Source organism: Rhinoderma darwinii, chromosome 9 (assembly GCF_050947455.1).
Source record: "Rhinoderma darwinii isolate aRhiDar2 chromosome 9, aRhiDar2.hap1, whole genome shotgun sequence".
NCBI lineage: Eukaryota > Metazoa > Chordata > Amphibia > Anura > Rhinodermatidae > Rhinoderma > Rhinoderma darwinii.
The window spans coordinates 45,665,404-45,684,823 of NC_134695.1; the positions used below are offsets into that span (position 1 = coordinate 45,665,404).

General features: G+C 43.2%; 1 protein-coding gene across 1 annotated transcript in view; it reads right to left on the minus strand.

Moving 5' to 3' along the window:
• SLC25A22 (solute carrier family 25 member 22) overlaps nt 1-19,420 on the minus strand; it is a 54,693-nt gene that overhangs the window by 3,294 nt on the left and 31,979 nt on the right. The window contains exons 6-9 of the mRNA XM_075837597.1: nt 6,786-6,901; nt 4,794-4,950; nt 4,185-4,339; nt 820-895 (exon numbers count right to left, since the gene is read on the minus strand). Coding sequence (XP_075693712.1) covers nt 820-895; nt 4,185-4,339; nt 4,794-4,950; nt 6,786-6,901 — 504 coding nt within the window. The remainder of the gene's footprint in view (nt 1-819; nt 896-4,184; nt 4,340-4,793; nt 4,951-6,785; nt 6,902-19,420) is intronic.

A 19,420-nucleotide genomic window follows, 5' to 3' on the forward strand; every position in this document is an offset into this window, starting at 1 on the left:
TTTGGTCTTTTGGCCACCGTCAGGCTAATGAAGCCATATGGACATGTTTAGCATGTAAGTCGGTAGTTTCCCTGACGTACACGCTAAACGTAGGGCTAAAACGCAATGTGAATGGGGCCTAAACTGGCAATATCCGGCCTAAACTGGCAATATCCAGACAAATGCTCAAAATAAATGTACTCTTTAAAGCTGAGAGCAAAGATCCTTAAGGGCATGTGCACACGTGAACTGTCTTTTACGTCTGAAAAGACAGACTGTTTTCAGGAGAAAACAGCTGCGTCGTTTCAGACGTAAAAGCTCCTCCTCGCATTATGCGAGGCGTCTTTGACGCTCGTAATCTTGAGCTGCTCTTCATTGACTTCAATGAAGAACGGCTCAAATTACGTTGCAAAGAAGTGTCCTGCATATAATGTATATAAGTGTCCTGCACTTCTTTGCCTAGGCAGTAAATTTACGCGTCGTCGTTTGACAGCTGTCAAACGACGACGCGTAAATGACAGGTCGTTGGCACAGTACGTCGGCAAACCCATTCAAATGAATTGGCAGATGTTTGCCGACGTATTGTAGCCGTATTTTCAGACGTAAAATGAGGCATAATACGCCTCGTTTACGTCTGAAAGTAGGTCGTGTGAACCCAGCCTTACCATTGCTTGTGCTGGTTTTACAGGGTTTCTCCTCGGAGAAAGAAGTGGCCTTGTTGAACAGAGTCCAGAGACCAGTCCAGAGTTGAGTTCACTTTGGTTGCTCTGAGCAACAAGGCCACTTTTTCTTGAAGACAGTTTTGGTACAAGGGGCCTATAGTATCCTATATATATTTACCTGGCACAGTCTATGATTCCTGAGTACGTATCTTCATTTACACCCCTCTGTAATGACTGCAACCTTGTTTTTATCACTGGAAAACAGGAATAAGAGAAAATCCAGCTTTACTTGACACAGTTGCAAAGGAGTTAAAATCAGTATACATTTACATGAAATAATACCAATAATGTTGATAAAGAAAATAATAAATTCAGATATAATTTTGCTACGGAAAAATGTTAATGTTAATTTTGCTACGTACCTCATATTCAGGTATTTTATTTCAGTATCACGACCTACTCTGGTGGACTCATGTACCAAACTGTTTTTTAAAGGTCAAGCTGGCAGACCTCTTTAAAGGGGTTGTCTGCTTGGGCAATACCTTATTGTTCGAAGGATGATAAACTGATCGGAGGCTGTCCTGCTGTTGGGGACCCCAGAAATCAGCTCTAATCTGAGGAAACTAGTGTTTAATTTCTCTGCAGCGGCACCCCAGGTAAAATGAAGAATTGCAAAATTCACATTGAAATCAGTAGGCTGCCCATGTAATGCATAGAAGCGGTGGGTCCTCCTGACTAGAATAGAATAGACCTGAATAGATGAGGGCTCTGAAATGTCGATCCCCTTAATTGAGTCAGAATCCCCTTATATCAATTGAAAAAAAAAATGATGTAAAACGAAGTATTGTACCTTTAAAATGTTATTTTTTTTAATTTTTTTTTTAAACCAGACAACTCCTTTAAATTAGGGCACCTGAACAACTCCCAGTCATGGGGATCCACAAGAGCCCAGGTTATATGTTAATTAGCTCATCCCCCCAGATTATTGACAGGCATGGCCGAATATACTCCTAACAAGGTGCAATAGGAGTCTTGCGTTCGGTTTAGCCTCATGCATTTGCGTGCAGCAAATCCACAGCATAATTCATTACCAGCAAAGTAAATGAGATATCAAGAAATCCCATGTACACGCTGAGTTTTGTTTCTGCACGTAAATTGACCTGTGGTTCATATTTTAAAATCTGCAGCATGTCCATTTATCTTGCGTTTCCGCTTGCGAATTGTATCTTACTAGTTCTAAAGAAATACGCACCAAAACCCGCAGCATGAAAACGCACCTATTTCCACATCAAAATGTAAAAACTGCACCTAAAAACGCATCTAAAAACGCACGAATAAGTGCAGTTTTTAGCTGCGAATCTCCAGGTGGTTTTGATGCGTATTTTCAACAGCAAATCGCGCAATATGTGCATGTAGCCTTAGGCCTTGTTCGCACTGTTTTTTTTAATGCGTTTTTTATAGCGGAAACCGTGGCAAAAACCACGTCACAAAACGGTCGAAATCGCCTCCCATTGATTTCAATGGGAGGTGGAGGCGTTTTTTTTCCCACGAGCGTAAAAAAGCGCGCGCGGGAAAAAGAAGCGACATGCCCTATTTTGAGGCGTTTTCTGCCTCAAAAACCTAATTGAGATCAATGGGAAATGTAAATAAACGCTGCGAATGGCCGTGGCGTTTTTTTGGTGCGTTTTTTGATGCGTTTTATGGCAAAAACCACTTGCATTTTTTCCTTTGCCTGTTGAAGACAGAGGTATAAAAACGCGTCAAAAAACCGGAGATGATTTTTACAGGCAGAATTTTTTGCCTGCTAAAAACTCTGTGTGAACAGGGTATTTTTTCCCTCCCGTAAATACTGGCTGTAAATACGGGTCCTTTGTCACACGTTTTTAACCCGTATTTAACCCATATTTACGGACCCGTGTCCGTAAATACGGGTCCATTGTCATCCGTATTCCACCCGTATTTACAGACCCGTAAAAAAAGGGGGGCTGGAAATTGTCACAATCATGCCCAAACCCCTTAAAAGGGTCACATGATCGCTCAGACGCCATTTTCTCTGCTTCTCTTTATTCAAAATTTTAAATCCCCTGACGTCGCCTAGCAACTCCCCCGTAATTACTGGAGCCCCATAGACTTCTATGGGCCTGCCTGTGCCGTAATTATGTCCTGAAATAGGACATGTTCCATATTTTTCAACGGCCCGTGCACCTTCCCGTAAGCAAACGGGAAGGTACCCGTGGCCAATAGAAGTCTATGGGCCCGTAATTTATGGGCGTTTTTACGGTCGTGTGCGTGGGGCCTCAGACTGCAATTTCTCGGGTCATGTATATTTTTAAGTTTCCTCTTTTTTCCCTTTTACTGGGTATTTTTTTTCTTTTTTTCTCTTATTCATTATAATGTCACATTATTACTATGTATTATTATTTCTTTTTTGTATGCTCCAGACACTTTATATTTATAATCTTATATGGTATTATTACTTATATCTGATATAAATTTATACCCTATTACCCTATTAGTAATCATATCTTGAGCAATGCATGTATTTCATTGAAACAATGGCTGCGTGAACGGCCCCATTGAAATACATGCGTCCATGTGACGGCCGTTGTTTTAACGGCCATCACACGGATGTACTCTATGTTAGTCTAAATTTGGCCTAAGATAGATAGATAGATAGAAGATTGTACAATAGATCTAGATTGTCTTAGGCCACGTTGAGACGTGAAGGAATTGCTGTTGAATTCCGCTGTGGACAGTCCGCAGTTGAATTCTGCAGCAGCCGTTTTTTAAATTTGTTTCTATCCATTTTTAGGAAACTTAGTTCAGACGTTGCGGAAAATAACTGCGCGGAAATTAGGCTGCAATGCAGAATTTTCCCTCCGCAGCATGCACATTATGTTGTGGAGAAGAAGCGGAATTTCACTGAATTACCTGCCAAGTCTGCAAATGTTGCTGCTGATTTGTTGCATTATTGCCCCGTATCTGCACCAACATGTGCAGTGGAAAAATTCTGCCACGTCTGAATGTGGCCTTATACATTTAGAATATTTTTTTTTTTAGAACCATCTGTTAGGCCCCATGCACGCGACCATAAAAAATCTCCATAATTGCGGACCGTAATACGGTCCGCAATTACGGACCCGTTTGGGTCTATTGGGCGCGGACACCTTTCCGTATCGCTACAGATAGGTATCCGTGCCGTAGAACCGTGCTGGGAATTATGGAGCATGTCCTACTTTTAATATTTTACGGGCCGTGCTCCCACTTTGTACTTCTACTTTGTATGGGAGAAAGGCCCGAAAATGCTGGCTGTGGCCCCCGGCCGTCGGCGGCCAGCCGTGCCCGCAACTGCGGCCCGTGATTACGGGCACGGTCGTGTGCATGAGGCCTAAGACAACCTAGATCTATTGTACAGTCTTCTCTCCAAGATATCGCAAAAGACACTTCTAAAATCCAAAAATGTTATTAAATATAGTGAGTGATACCATATGACATTGTTCCCGCTTTTGCTCACATTTTCACATCCCTCCACTTCAGACCTACCATCACAGGGGTTTACAGCGACAGCGGCAGCGCTCCCTGCTGCACAGCCTGCAAGGAATGATACAAAGAAGGGAGACTTTTCATCTGGCGTCTTCTGACCGAGTTTGTTTAAATTGGCGAACAGAGGGAAATAAATTATTGAGAAGGGCACATCCCTGTAATACAAAGAAGTGTTGATGTTAGCGAGGATTTAACTATAAAGGAGGACGAGTAGTCTAAAGAAAATTACAGAGAACATGAAGACAAGAATGTCTGAGGCCAGAAGTCATTGTAACAAGTGACAAGGAGCTGGCACAGTAGAAAGTGTCAAAGAGGGTCCGCAGACTGGCAGAGCTTCACGTAACACCCTGGCATACTCATGCTATGTTGGCAGATGTACTATGTGCCCTCGAGTCCTTATATTTTACCTACGTCCGTCACCGAGTGTATTTAATATCCTTTAGTGACATTGTGGACATGAGTTTGCATTTGGTCCTGTAATATGAAGCTTCTGCACTTACATTGCACATAATACAAAGAATAGCGCCTTTCTTTAGTTGTTTATATAGCCAAATATACAATGTATCTGTGAACATGTAAACTCGGATACTGGATACTGGTTATAACAACCTTAGTATAGTGGCGCCCAAGCCTTTATACAGTCCGGCGATGCCTTTGCTTTTCAGAAGTTCCTTAGAAATCGCTATGGCAGTGGGTCGTGCTGAGCTGGGCTCCACCGCTGCACCATTTAGTCCGGCCTGACTGGCCATGAGCTTTTTCTGGGCCGCTGTGAAAATAAAATGTGCAAAGATTTGATGCATTTTTACTTTTTTAGGCATAACTGAGATGACATCATCTGTACTGACCTAATAGCTGTCTAAAGCAGATGACGCCCATATCACACATTTCTTTTTGATATCATTGGAATTGGCTTAAGGGGTTTAACCTATAATTGACTCTCACGACATGTCAATTTAGATACTGTGTGTCATAAAAATGCATGGGCAGGAATTGGGAGTGTTGAGAATGAGGGTGTCCGAGTATACGGGTGTCGGGAGGAATAGCTGTCAGATGAACGAGTGTTTGGCCGACAGTTGTTTAAAGTGTCTGTCTAGATTTAGTTTAGATTGCTTTTTATCACAAATGGCCCATAAGACTGGGCACCTAAAGTATAAGGGTATGTTCACACGAGGTCATTACGTCCGTAATTGACGGACGTATTTCGGCCACAAGTATCGGACCGAACACAGTGCAGGGAGCCGGGCTCCTAGCATCATAGTTATGTACGATACTAGGAGTCCCTGCCTCGCTGCGGGACAACTGTCCCGTACTGTAATCATGTTTTCAGTACGGGACAGTTGTCCAGCAGCGAGGCAGGGACTCCTAGCGTCGTACATAACTATGATGCTAGAAGCCCGGCTCCCTGCACTGTGTTCGGTCCGGTACTTGCGGCCGAAATACGTCCGTCAATTACGGACGTAATTACCTCATGTGAACATACCATAAGGCTATGTGCTAAGGGAAAACAGCTCCTGATTTTCAGATGTTCTTTAAGCCACTCGCGATTTTCGGTGCGTTTTTTACGGCCGTTTTTGGAGCGGTTTTCTTTAGAGTCAATGAACAACAGCTCAAAAACGTCCCAAGAAGTGTACTGCACTTCTTTTTTGCGTCCGTTTTTCAAAACGCCCGTGTAAAAAAACAGCCCGTGCAAACAGAACGACGTTTTTCCCATTGAAATCAATGGGCAGATGTTTTCAAGGGAAAACAGCTCCTGATTTTCAGACGTTTTTTACACCACTCACGTTTTTCGCTGCGTTTTTTACAGCCGTTTTTGGAGATGTTTTTATATAGAGTCAATGAAAACTACTCCAAAAACGACTCAAAAAGTGACATGCGTTTTTTTACGCAGCAGGTCGAAACAGAACGCCGTTTTTCCCATTGAAATCAATGGGCAGATGTTTGGAGGCGTTCTGCTTCCGAATTATCGCCTATTTTTTGGCCGTTTACGGCCTGAAAAATGGATGAAAATAGGCCGTGTGAACATACCCTTAAGGGTATGTTCAAATGCAAAATAAAGAAGGTCTCAAAATACGGAGCTGTTATCAAGGGAAAATAGCTCCTGATTTTCAGATGTTTTTTAAGCCACTCGCGTTTTTCGCTGCGTTTTTTACGGCCGTTTTTGGAGATGTTTTTCTATAGTTTCAATGAAAAACGACTCCAAAAACGGCTCAAAAAGTGACATGCGTATTTTTACGCGGCCGGTCGAAACAGAACGCCGTTTTTCCCATTGAAATCCATGGGCAGATATTTGGAGGCGTTCTGCTTCCGATTTTTAAGTCGTTTTTCGGCCGTTTACGGACAGAAAAGTGGCCAAAAATAAGCCACGTGAACATACCCTTAAAAGATGGAAATTTTGTCTTCAAAAGCAGCAGCTTAGAAACACGACTGTGTTTGTTCACATCCAGCAGACAGGTTTATTTTTGCTGCTCTCCGGATGAGCTGTGTACAGAGAGCCGCATACACCAAAACATCTGCTCTCATGGACCTCGGTCTCAATTCTACAGGAAAGTTTTGACCTTCAGGTGCCCAGTCTTGCCCTTTAAATGGATATAAATGTATTACCCAGTCTCCCAGCATCTTGTAGTTGAATTTTCAGCATCTCCATAGGGGTAGTGATTATTACTTGACATGTTCCTGCGCCACAACCAGCAAGCATCTCCTTTATGAGGGTCAAGTTCCTGTAAAGTAAAAACAATGCTGACATTACTGGTTTCTGAATTTACATGTGACTTGGTCATCGATGTTTTCGCAGGTCTATGTGGAGCTAGATATGAACATAACCATAAATATGACTATGTAAATACTTTGCAGGGGTTGTCCAGTTTCAGCAATTCATGTTATTTTTTGGATAATTGAAAGTTATAGAATATTCTAATATACTTTCTTTATTAATTCTGCCCGGTTTTCAAGATCTCTGCTTGCTGTTATTCAGCAGGAGAATTCATAGTTTACTTTCAGTGCATGCAATCCTGTCCATGGTCATGTGATGGACACACAGGTGCCGGGATCGTTAGAAGACACAGCTCTGATACACATACTGTAAGGATACGTTCACACTGGGCAGATTAGCTGCAGATTTTCTGCAACAGATTTCATTGCGGAAAATTTGCAGCGTAGTACAGTTGCAGCAGTGTGGATGAGATTTGAACACGCTGCAGAAAAATCAGCCAACAAAACGCTCATAAATTGACCTGCAGTGCGGTTTTTTAATCCGCAGCATGTCAATTTATTCTGTCGAATCGTTGCACTTTTGTTGCGATTTGTCCCCATTAAATTCAATGAGGAGGTAAAAACCACAACAAATAGCAAATGTTGAATTTCTTTACGGCGTAAAAACTGCGATTACGCTGCAAAATCGTAAATCTGAAACAAAAAAAACTCTTTTTTTTTTACATTTAATAAAGAAGCCAATACTTACCACCCTGGCATTGTCAAAGAGTAAGCTCCTTTTCTTCCGGCTGTTCTCTGTGCAGCCCGGCCTCCTGGGAGGACATCCCATGTGACTGCTGCAGCCAATCACAGGCGGCCGGGCTGCACAGAGATCAGAGGGATGGGTCGCTATGGAGACTTTAGTGAGGTAAGTATTGTTTTGGGGTTTTTTCAGCTCCATTTTCCATTTTCAGCAGCAATTACGGCTGAAAATCTGCACTATAATTTGGTGTGGTTTGCGAGTTCTAGGTCGGATACGCTGTGTACTTTTATACAGCGTATCGGACCAGTGTGCACATACCCTAAGGGTATGTTCACACAGAGTTTTTTGCAGGCAGAGAATTCTGCCTCAAATTTCCATTCGGAATCTTGAGGCAGATTTTGATCTGCCTGCACGCGGTTTGCCGCGTTTTTCCCTCACGCCCATTGAGCGCCACGGGCAAAAACGCTGCGAAATACGCTTTCTCTGCCTCCCATTGATGTCAATGGGAGGTCAGAGACGTAAACACCTGAAGATAGGGCATGTCGCTTCTTTTTCCCGTGAGACGGTTTTTCCGCTCGCGGGAAAAAAACACCTCCGCCTCCCATTGAAATCAATGGGAGCCATTTTTGGACGTTTTCCGACGCGGTTTCCACGTCAAAAAACGTGTAAAAAAAACTCAGTGTGAACTGACCCTTAGGGCTTATTCAGACGAACGTAAAATACGTCCGTGCAACACGCGTGATTTTCACGCACCTCGCACAGACCTATGTTAGTCTATGGGACCGTGCAGACAGTCCGTGATTTTTGCGCAGCGTGAATCCGCTGCGTGAAACTCAAGACTGGTCCTATATTTGTGCGTTTTTCGCGCATCACTCACCCATTGAAGTCAATGGGTGTGTGAAAATCACGCGCACCACATGGAAGCACTTCCGTGGGACGCGCGTGATTCGCGCAATAGCAGTAAGAAGTATGATTGTTAACAGAAAAGCACCACGTGCTTTTCTGTTTACAAACATACAAACAGAGTGTCATAATGATCATCATATGGTGATGACACACGGAGCTGTTAAGTGCCTTTTGCGCGCGCAAAACGTACACGCTCGTGTGAATCCGGCCTTACTGTAACGAGCCGTGCACCAGTGTGTTCATCACATGACCAGGACAGAATTCTAGCCACTGGAAGTAAACAATGAATCCTCCTAAACACCAAGCAGAGATCTTGAAAACCCGTGAGAAATGAATACAGAAAGTATATTGGAAAATTGTATAACTTTTAATTATACAAAAAAATAACATTAATTTCTTGAAACCAGACAAACCCTTTAACTAAAGTCATTCTAAAGATTTAAGTCTCCTGCAATTCTTCTAGGGAATACCCGTGACTTGACTTTCAGTAGAACCAGTACAGCTCCCATACAGTACAGTAGGTACATAGAAGTCTATAGGCGCCGTTTGACAACTCCGTACAACTTGTAGAGTATACGGAGGTGTAATACGCTTGTGCTTGAGCCTAAAGTGTGTGACTATTTGGGTATGTTCACACGAGGTCATTACGTCCGTAATTGACGGACGTATTTCGGCCGCAAGTACCGGACCGAACACAGTGCAGGGAGCCGGGCTCCTAGCATCATACTTATGTACGATGCTAGGAGTCCCTGCCTCGCTGCAGGACAACTGTCCCGTACTGAAAACATGATTACAGTACGGGACAGTTGTCCGGCAGCGAGGCAGGGACTCCTAGCATCGTACATAAGTATGATGCTAGGAGCCCGGCTCCCTGCACTGTGTTCGGTCCGGTACTTGCGGCCGAAATACGTCCGTCAATTACGGATGTAATGACCTCGTGTGAACATACCCTATGTCGGACGGAAATCTCTGACCAGTGCTGAGCAGATACAGCATGATGCCACAATATATACATGTGATCAGGGACACCACATGGTCTTCTGGACTGTACAGGCAGCACCATTGTCCCTATAGACCATCACTATGTGGAACGTGTGCGTATACTGCACTGGGTGTAACTGCTTATGTTAGAGTCCAGGACATATCTATATAGGAATTAGCTCAGCATTAAATGTCGGGTACATATTGTACATCCAAAATGGGCTGAACTTCTCTGGAGCTTATAGGTTGAGTCATTGTGATATTTTGTCAGTTTCTCAACAAGGATGCGGCCAAAATCTATTCTCAGCTTCCAACTTATTAGCTGGTTACAGCAGGTGGCGGCCCAATCTGTGCTGCAATTCTATGGGTATGTGCACACACACTAATTACGTCCGTAATTGACGGACGTATTTCGGCCGCAAGTACCGGACCGAACACAGTGCAGGGAGCCGGGCTCCTAGCATCATAGTTATGTACGATGCTAGGAGTCCCTGCCTCTCTGCAGGACAACTGTCCCGTACTGTAATCGTGTTTTCAGTACGGGACAGCAGTTCCACGGAGAGGCAGGGACTCCTAGCATCGTACATAAGTATGATGCTAGGAGCCCGGCTCCCTGCACTGAGTTCGGTCCACTACGTGCGGCCGAAATACGTCCGTCAATTACGGACGTAATTAGTGTGTGTGCACATACCCTATAGCTTGTTCTGTCAAATTGGGCTTGGAAAGCAAAAAAAAAATATGCATTTGTTTGTGGGTAGTTATAACCGATAAATGGCGAAGTGTCCGGCGTATCATATTCACTCCCTCATCACAAGGCCAGAGTGTTACTATATCATATAAAGTAATATTTGAAGATTTAAATGACACTCGGACCTCCCTCTGTTCTACTGAATCAAACTTAAAATCACTATAGAGTTCTATAGTCATTTATGTTCAGTTTAGTCCAGGTGTTATGGTTGTAATGCAAACCCTAAAATGTAGCAGTAATATGACAGTGTGATACATGACTGGAAAAACATGGCTACTTACTTCCAAAAACAGCGCCACACCTGTCAATGAGTTGTGTGTGGTATTGTGGCTCAGCCTCAGTCACTTCGATGGAGTTGAGCTGCAATACCCGACACAACCCATGGACAGGGGTGGCGCTCTTTCTTAAAGAATGCAGCCATGTTTTTCTAATCCCTTTGAATTGGGATATGAAGGTACCAAAAACCTCAAAGGTGATGTTCACAACATTCATCAAACAGCTGAGACATTTTTTAAGACACCTTTAAATTTTGTCTTATAAGGGTATGTTCACATGGCTTAGCAAAATACGTCTGAAAATATGAAGCTGTTTTCAGGCGAAAACAGCTCCTGATTTTCAGACGTTTTTGTAGCAACTCGCGTTTTTCGTGGCGTATTTTACGGACGTTATTGGAGCTGTTTTTCAATGGAGTCAATGAAAAACAAACCAAAAAAGGTCCCGAGAAGCGACATGCACTTCTTTTTCGCGGGCGTCTTTTTACGCGCCGTATATTTTGACAGCGACGCGTAAAATTACACCTCGTGGGAACAAAACATCGTAAGACCCATTGCAAGCAATGGGCAGATGTTTGCAGACGTAACCGAGCCGTTTTTTCAGGCGTAATTCGAGGCGTAAAACGCCCGAATTACGTCTGAAAACACTGCGTGTGAACATACCCTAAATGCGGCATGGTCGGGGCATAGCTTGGTATACACAGCTGTTGAACATGTATGAATATTGAAAGACAAGATTTTGGCTAACAAAAGTGAAGCACATGTTCGGCATATTTTACTATAAATAAAAACAGGAGATTATATGGTATCATTTGGGCTTGTCCACACATAGCAAATTTGCTGCGTATTTCCTGTCCGGAATTGCGGACGGAAAATACGCAGCAGAATACAGTAGCAGCAAAGTGGGTGAGATTTAAAGAGAACTTTACACCTGCCCGTACATGTGCAGCATGTAATAGGCCGGGCTTCACAAACCCTGTCTCATTTAAAATTATTTTTCTAACTTCCTCCGTTATTTAGATATCGGTGCTGTTATATTTGGCGTCTGATATGTAAATAAACCCCTGAACTGTCAATGGGGCGTGTAAATGGCAAGGGGGCATGTAACTGTGTCCAATCAGCTACGGACAGTGTCACAGCTGCCTGTGCTGTGTGATTTCTCCCGCGAGATCTCACATTCTTCTTTTCCTCTTCTGTTCCGTGACGGCGGCAGAGCTTTGGCGCACGCTCTCCCCTCCATCTCGTCAGGCAGCGAAGGTAACACTGTGTGATCTCGCGAGAGAGATCACACAGCACAAGCAGCTGTGACACTGTCCGTAGCTGATTGGACAATGTCACAGCGATAGTAACACGCCCCCTTGCCATTTACACGCCTTATGGACAGTTCAAAGGGTTATTTACATATCGGGCGCCAAATATAACGGCACCGATATCTAAATAACGGAGGAGGCCAGAATTTTTTTTATTTCAAGTGAGATAGGGTTTGTGAAGCACTGCCTATTACATGCTGTATGGGCAGTTGAAAGGTTTTCTTTAACAAACCTCATCCACACGCTGCATAAAATTTCCGACCCGAAATTGACCGGCGGTGCGTATTTTTTGTAACGCAGCATGTTAATTCATGCAGCGGAAAGTGGACTGAATTGCTGCGTTTTTCAGAGGAGATGTCACCATCTCACAGCATTGAAAAAACGCAGCAAAATACGCACCATTTTCTGCAGTAAAAAAAATGCCGGAAATGGTGCGTTTTTTCCGCAGCGGAATGTCTGCTACTTTCAACAGAATTGCTACAGAAATTTTCTGCAGCAATTCCGTTACGTGTGGACGAGCCCTTTATCTGGTAAATGACACAATTATTGAGGGAGGTTGGAGTGTTTCTTTAAACATTTTAAAATTATTGTACATCAAGAAGTGAACCGTAGAGGGGTTAACCTGCTGCAGATGACTGCAGTACGGTATGTGAACATTGGGTGGCAAACTCGCTCAAATACATGCAGGTGAAGCTGTAAACTGAAGTGCTGCAGAAGAAAGAACGGGGACAGCATAATTTTTTTTTATCCTTTCCATTTTTGAGCACAGTGATTATTGGCGTCCATCTGCTCGCCTCCCCCTCCCTCTTTGCTTTGTTGCACACTCTAGAATGAACACTACTTAGAAGAGTACAGCTGCATGAGGATGGCATTTTGGCATGACAACAGTAAAGAAAGATCTGACTCAGTATATTCCTCCTTCTGCTCTCTGTCCTTGCTCTTCGGCATCATTTACATGACCGTGATATACGTCTGTGCGACGCGCGTGCTTTTCACGCGGGTCGCACGGACCTATACAAGTCTATGGGGCAGTGCAGACAGTTCGTGAGTTTTGCGCAGCGTGGGTCCGCTGCGTAAAACTCATGACATGTTCTATATTTCCCCGTTTTTTGCGCATCACGCACCCATTGAAGTAAATGGGTGCGTGAAAACCACGCAGGTTGCACGGAAGCACTTCCGTACGAACTGCGTGGTTCGCGCAACAGCTGTCATTCTCTGAATGTAAACATAAAAGCATCACGTGCTTTTCTGTTTACAAACATCCAAACGGAGTGTCAAAATGATGGCGGCTGCGAGAAAATCTCTCAGCCGCGCATCATACACTGATGACACACGCAGCTGTTAAGTGACTTTTGCGCACGCAAAACGCCGCATTTTTTGTGTGCGCAAAACGCACATGCTCGTGTAAATCAGGCCTTAGGCTATGTTCACACAGAGTTTTTTTGACAAAACTCGTCAAAAACGGCCCTAAAATGCCTCCCATTCATTTCATGGGAGGCGGGGGCGGTTTTCTCCCGCGAGCGGTAAAACAGCCTAGCGGGAGAAAGAAGGGACATGCCCTATCTTCGGGCGTCTACGCCTCTGACCTCCCATTGACTTCAATGGGAGGCAGAGAAAGCGCATTTCACAGCGTTTTATGCCTGCGGCGCTCAATGGCCGCGGGCGAAAAACACAGCGAAAATCGGCGTGCAGGAAGAGGAAAATCTGCCTCAAACTTCCAAACGGAATTTTGAGGCAGAAATTCCGCCTGCAAGAAACTTTGTGTGAACATAGCCTTACTAAGCACATTACCACCACATCTAGTATGCTGTACTGAACACGTGTCCTCGGCTCCTTTCCTATACGCCACTGGTGAATAATGGCATTCATATGAGAGCGGGTCACCTTCCATCTCCATTAAGTTGACTTATAGAGAATTATATAGATCTATTGACTTATTAGACACATAAAAGTTGAGTAATTTTGCAAATATTTTATTATCATATATTACTCTCCAGTGCTGCATCGATGCAGACTCCTGAGCTCATATCACCCAGTATTTCTTGCTTGATCATTGTCTTTATAGAGCTTAATCTGGTGATTTATGTTTTCTGAAGTGTATATTCTGCATTGCATTATGGGAGCTCAGCTAAGCTGTTAGGGTATGTTCACACGCAAACGCAAAATTTGTCTGAAATTACGGAGCTGTTTTCAGGCGAAAACAGCTCCTGAATTTCAGATGTAATTGCAAGTACTCGCGTTTTTCGCAGCGTTCATTACGGACGTAATTGGAGCTGTTTTTCAATGGAGTCCATGAAAAACGGCTCCAAAAACGTCCAAAGAAGTGACATGCACTTCTTTGACGCGTAAAATTACACTTCGTCTGAACAGAACATCGTAAAACCCATTGCAAACAATGGGCAGATGTTTGCAGATGTAATGGAGCCGTGTTTTCAGGCGTAATTCGTGGCGTAAAACGCCTGAATTACGTCTGAAAATAGGTTGTGTGAACATACCCTTAGGGTTGTGTTAATTTACAAACTGTCAACTGGTTCTTATACCATTGCTAGAGCTGTTGCAAAGTTTATCAACTGTTTTAAAGGGAATGTGTCACTAGAAAATTATTGGCCATATAGTAAAACACGCCCAGTTGTTCATTGAGAAACTCATTAGCATAAAGCAAATATAGGTCATAACTCCGTCAAAAATTATCGTTCTTCTAAATAAAAAACACCTCTGTAATCTAAATTACAGCGCCGATCACATCATGTACAATATAGGCCACTTATAATGTGGTGACGGAGCCTCTTTAAGTTTTGTCTTAAGCAAGTGAACTGCAGCTCGATCGGGTTGAGATCTGGTGATTGACTTGGCCATTGCAGAATATTCCACTTCGTTGCCTTAAAAATCTCCTGGGTTGCTTTCACAATATGTTTTGGGTCATTGTCCATCTGTCCTGTGAAGCGACGTCCAATCAACCTTGCTGCATTTGTGTAATGTCCGTGGCTGCAGGTTGTCAGCTCCAACCTCCCCCTGACAGCCGCAGCCACGAATCGGCAAGCGCTGGCCCCAGCCTCCTTCTCAGGAGACGCCAGCGCTCGCGTCCACTCGCCTCAGCCGGATCCCATAGGGTGCGCGCGCACGCTCGTGCCCGCTCTTAGAGGGGCAGCGCACGCACCGGACCTCGTTGATGAACTTTGACACGTGAGTACCCTGGACTATAAGAGGGGTCCAGCCCCCTAGTTCTATGCCTGAGTGTTGTTGTGTGCCCTAGTTTGTCTATGTGATGGCCTCATAGTGTGTTACCTGTTCCAGTCCCTGCTCCAGTCCCTGTCCCTGTACCTGTTCCAGTTCCTGTTCTTAGCATTTCATACATTCCCGGTCTAGCACTGAGCTGTGCCAAATTCATGCCGTGCTGCATCCACGTCTGACCTGCTTCACCTCGCCTGACGTCTACCAGCTGCCTAGTCCCACCCGAGCCTGCCCTGCTGCTGTCTGAGCTGCCACAGGTACCTATAGAACTATAGACTTTCACCTGCTCCCTGTTGGCCAGCTGTCTTACCGCCAAGGCGGTACGGCCCAGTGGGTCCATAGACCCGTCGTGACAATTTGGTTGAATCTGAGCAGAAAGTAAATCCCTGAACACTTCAGAATTCATCCGGCTGATTCTGTCTTCAGTCACATCATCAATAAACACTAGTGACCTGGCCATCACACGGCCCCCACCATGTTTTACAGAGGATGTGGTGTGCTTTGGATCATGAGCCGTTCCAAGCCTTCTCCATGCTTTCTCCCTCCCATCATTCTGGTACAGGTTGATCTTAGTTTCATCAGTCCAAAGAATGCTGTTCCAGAACTGCGCGGCTTCTTTACATGTTGTTTGGCAAAGTCTAATCTGACCTTGTGGTGAACCCTCTGTATTTGCTCTCATGAAGTCTTCTCTTTATGGTAGACTCAGATACTGATGCACCTACTTCCAGGAGAGTTTTCTTCACTTGGGTAGATGTTGTGAAGGGGTTCTTCTTCACCATGGAAAGGATTCTGCGATCATCCACCACTGGTGTTTTCCATGGACGTCCAAGTCTTTTGGAGTTCACAGGATCACCAGTGCGCTCTTTTTTTCAAGAATGTACCAAACTGTTGATTTGGCCACTCCTAACATTTGTGCCATCTCTCTGATGGATTTCTTCATTTTTTTCAGCCTAATGATGGTCTGTTTCACTTGCATTGAGAGCTCCTTTGACCTCATGTTGTGGGTTCACAGCAACAGCTTTCAAATGCAAATGCCACACCTGGAATCAACTCCAGACCTTTTACCTGCTTAATTGATGATGGATTAATGAGGGAATAGCCCATTAAATAGATTTTGAGATAATTGTCCAATTACCTTTTGGTCCCTTGAAAAAGAGACCGCTACATATGAAAAGAGCTGTAATTCCTAAACCCTTCCTCAAATTAGAATGTGAATACCCTCAAATATAAAGCTGAGAGTCTGCACTTTCAGCCCATATTGATTTTATAACTGTATATTCTATATGTTTTGGTAAACGGCTAAAATGACCAAACTTGTGTCACTGTCCAAATAATTCTGGACCTAACTGTATGGGGGGGTTTTTAAAACCAGTTATACAACACTGATTGTAAAATACATCACATTGGAGCAGATGAGTGTATATACATAAAGTCAAACAATCAGAGTATAGTCCATGTCTCATATGAATACAGGATTCTATAAACAATGGTACGTATGGTAGTTTACATTGAAGTTTGTATGACCTTTAAAAATGGAGAGTACAGAAAACAAGAATGTAAATAAAAGGAAACTAAACAAACAAGGATCCATGTCTACCACAAGCAGCAAATAAATCAAGTACAGCACGTTCAAGGAGATATACAATGAGTGTGCGCGTCATCTTTGTCACTACATCACAGTATCTGTCGGATCAGTAGAGGGGTTGACTGTCACAGGGGAATTGTTCCAAATATCCCAAACCTTAGAAAACTTAGTATTACAACCACGATTCGACAATCTTTTCGAAAGGTATCACAGAGTTCACCAATCTTTTCCAATGATAAATGGACGGAAGTCGATCATTTATCCAGTGTTGTGCTATAGTTTTTCGCGCTAGAAACAGAGTTTCTCTTAAAAATATACTAGTGCGGTGTCCCCATGTCTCCCCATCCAGTACACCAAACAAACATATCTTAGGACATAAAGGGATGTGTACCTGTAATAAGGACGATAACAGGGATAGTATGTCTACCTAACTGTATGTTGCTGTGAAATACTGTATACTGTTTAAAGCTTAAAACAAAGGAAGGCAGTGCAGTGTTGTCACAGAACAGGGATAATGTAATGTCCCAGAACAGTTACAATAAACATAAGTGATGTCATAAGAACTAGAGGGATGTCACAGAACAGGAATAATGTCACGGAATAGGGAAGCTAAATATAAGTGATGTCATAGTTACTGTATAAGAACCACAGTGATATCTTTGCACAGGGATAAAAAAAAAATGCAGCTTTATAATGCAAGGATAATACATACAGTGATATCACAGTACAGAGGTACGGAACAGAGTGATGTCACAGTACAAGTATTATAAATAGTGATGTCACAAACACTGCTATTGCCTAAGTGACCTTTAGGTACTTTCAAGCACTAGGGCCCAAGTGCGAATATAACATCTGTGAAATAAGCAGGCGGCCAAAGGAGGTGTGAAAACAGCTAAAGAGTCCAAATCCACTCACTAAATATTAGAAAATGACTATAAAAGCAAATGTTTCATAAACAGAGATATTTGAATACACCGAAGCAGAATTGACTGAATTTCATCTCCTCTCTGACTACAGAACATGGCAATTTTACAGCAGTCTGTAGTCAGAAGCCTGTAAACCAGCAAAGGGCCTCAAAAATAAAGGAAAGGAAAGGTGGGAAGATGGCACCAGGAACTCACGCTAACACTCCCAGCCAAATTAGGGCACGCAGAAGAGGAGTGCATAGATCCAACGTGAGAGCATCCTTAAAATTACCCACACAAATGCTTCTTAAGAAACAAGTTATATCCAGACTGAATGCAGGTGCCCCTGACTGTGGGGAGTTATGTGGGTTCTAAAGGGGGTGGATCCCTTTCCCGAGCTCAGCATGAACCCTCAATTGGCATGAAGGACCAGTGTTAGAGTGTGCTCCCAGTGCTGTCTTCTCAACCCCACCTTAACTTTTGGGTCCTTTGCACTATTTATATTGCCCATTTATATTACCTAATTAGTGTCGGTGTCTTTATTTCTCCTACGTAAGTTAGGAAGGAATTTGTCATGACTGTCTATACCGTCATAATGTAGCTTGCAAATTCAATCTCTGAAAAACTTGCTTTGAAGTGGCCTACACAGAAGAGAGGGGACCCCATAGCAAAGCCCCCTTTTATGGTGCCAGTGTTCACCAGCAAGGACAGAAAAGCATGGTGTTTGTGTTCCCCTTCACGGCCTTTCCTTGATCCTTGGGCCTATTGCCCACCACATTCTTGTTGGCTGATAGTGCAGTTCCTGTGGACAGTTTCTGGCAACTTTTAGCAAAGTAGTTCAACCAGGGAGGACCCCCTTTTCTCCAAGGCCCCCATAGCAGCCGCATGGACTACCCCTATCGTACGCACTCTCTTGTTGCCTTGGTTGTATTGGGCAATAGGCAGGTAAGTTGTGGCCCATAGTCTTTAGATTTTACTGAGGTTATAGGTTTATGATATCATTTTCTAACGTTAAGTACAGGCTTGCTTTACATCAAATGTCTTATCTTCTCTTGCCTACTGAAAATACACACATTTTTCTAATCATTCCCAGTTTGCCTGAAATATATTCTATTTCTCTCCCATTCTTACACCTTCTCTTTTTTCCCCTCTGTATTTTCCCCCTTAAATCAAGTGAGTATTCTGTCCTAGAAGCGGCCGCCCCCACTTTCCTTATATTCTCTACCTCCTCTCCATCTGTTGCTGAATTTTTCCTATTTATATGCTCATCCGCATTAATTATCTTTTATATCCCTCTCTGCATACCAGGCAAAAAAAATACAGAATTTTTGGGGCAAATACAAAAGGACGCCGCTGTATTGTATAGTTTTAGGCCTGCAAGGTTTAAGTGCCAGAAGAATAGGTGAAGTAATGGGTAACACATACTGTATCTGTCTCAAATTTTAAACGAAATGTTAAGTATGTGCATGATTATAGATATATTTTTCAGTATTTATGCTAATCCCTGACTAATAAAGGGAAACTGATAAAAACTGATCATGTATTTATTCATTAGGCAGATCATTAGACCCCACGAATAAATCATTATAAAATGTTTGATCTGTTGCCTGGCAACTGGAACAGCAGCGAGTGGGTGACCACAGTGCAGCAACCTACTAGTTTTGTAGAAGTGCTGGCAGAGGTTCTCTTCTTTATTTGTTTTTAATGATTATTAGTAAGCGGACAGAGGTTTGTGAAATTCCCTGTTGAGATCTTATATTTATTTGTTTTCTTCTTTACTATAAATGTTTTAACAAATAAAAGTCCATTTGAATACATTAATGGATTTTTCTGTATTAGCTCTTAAA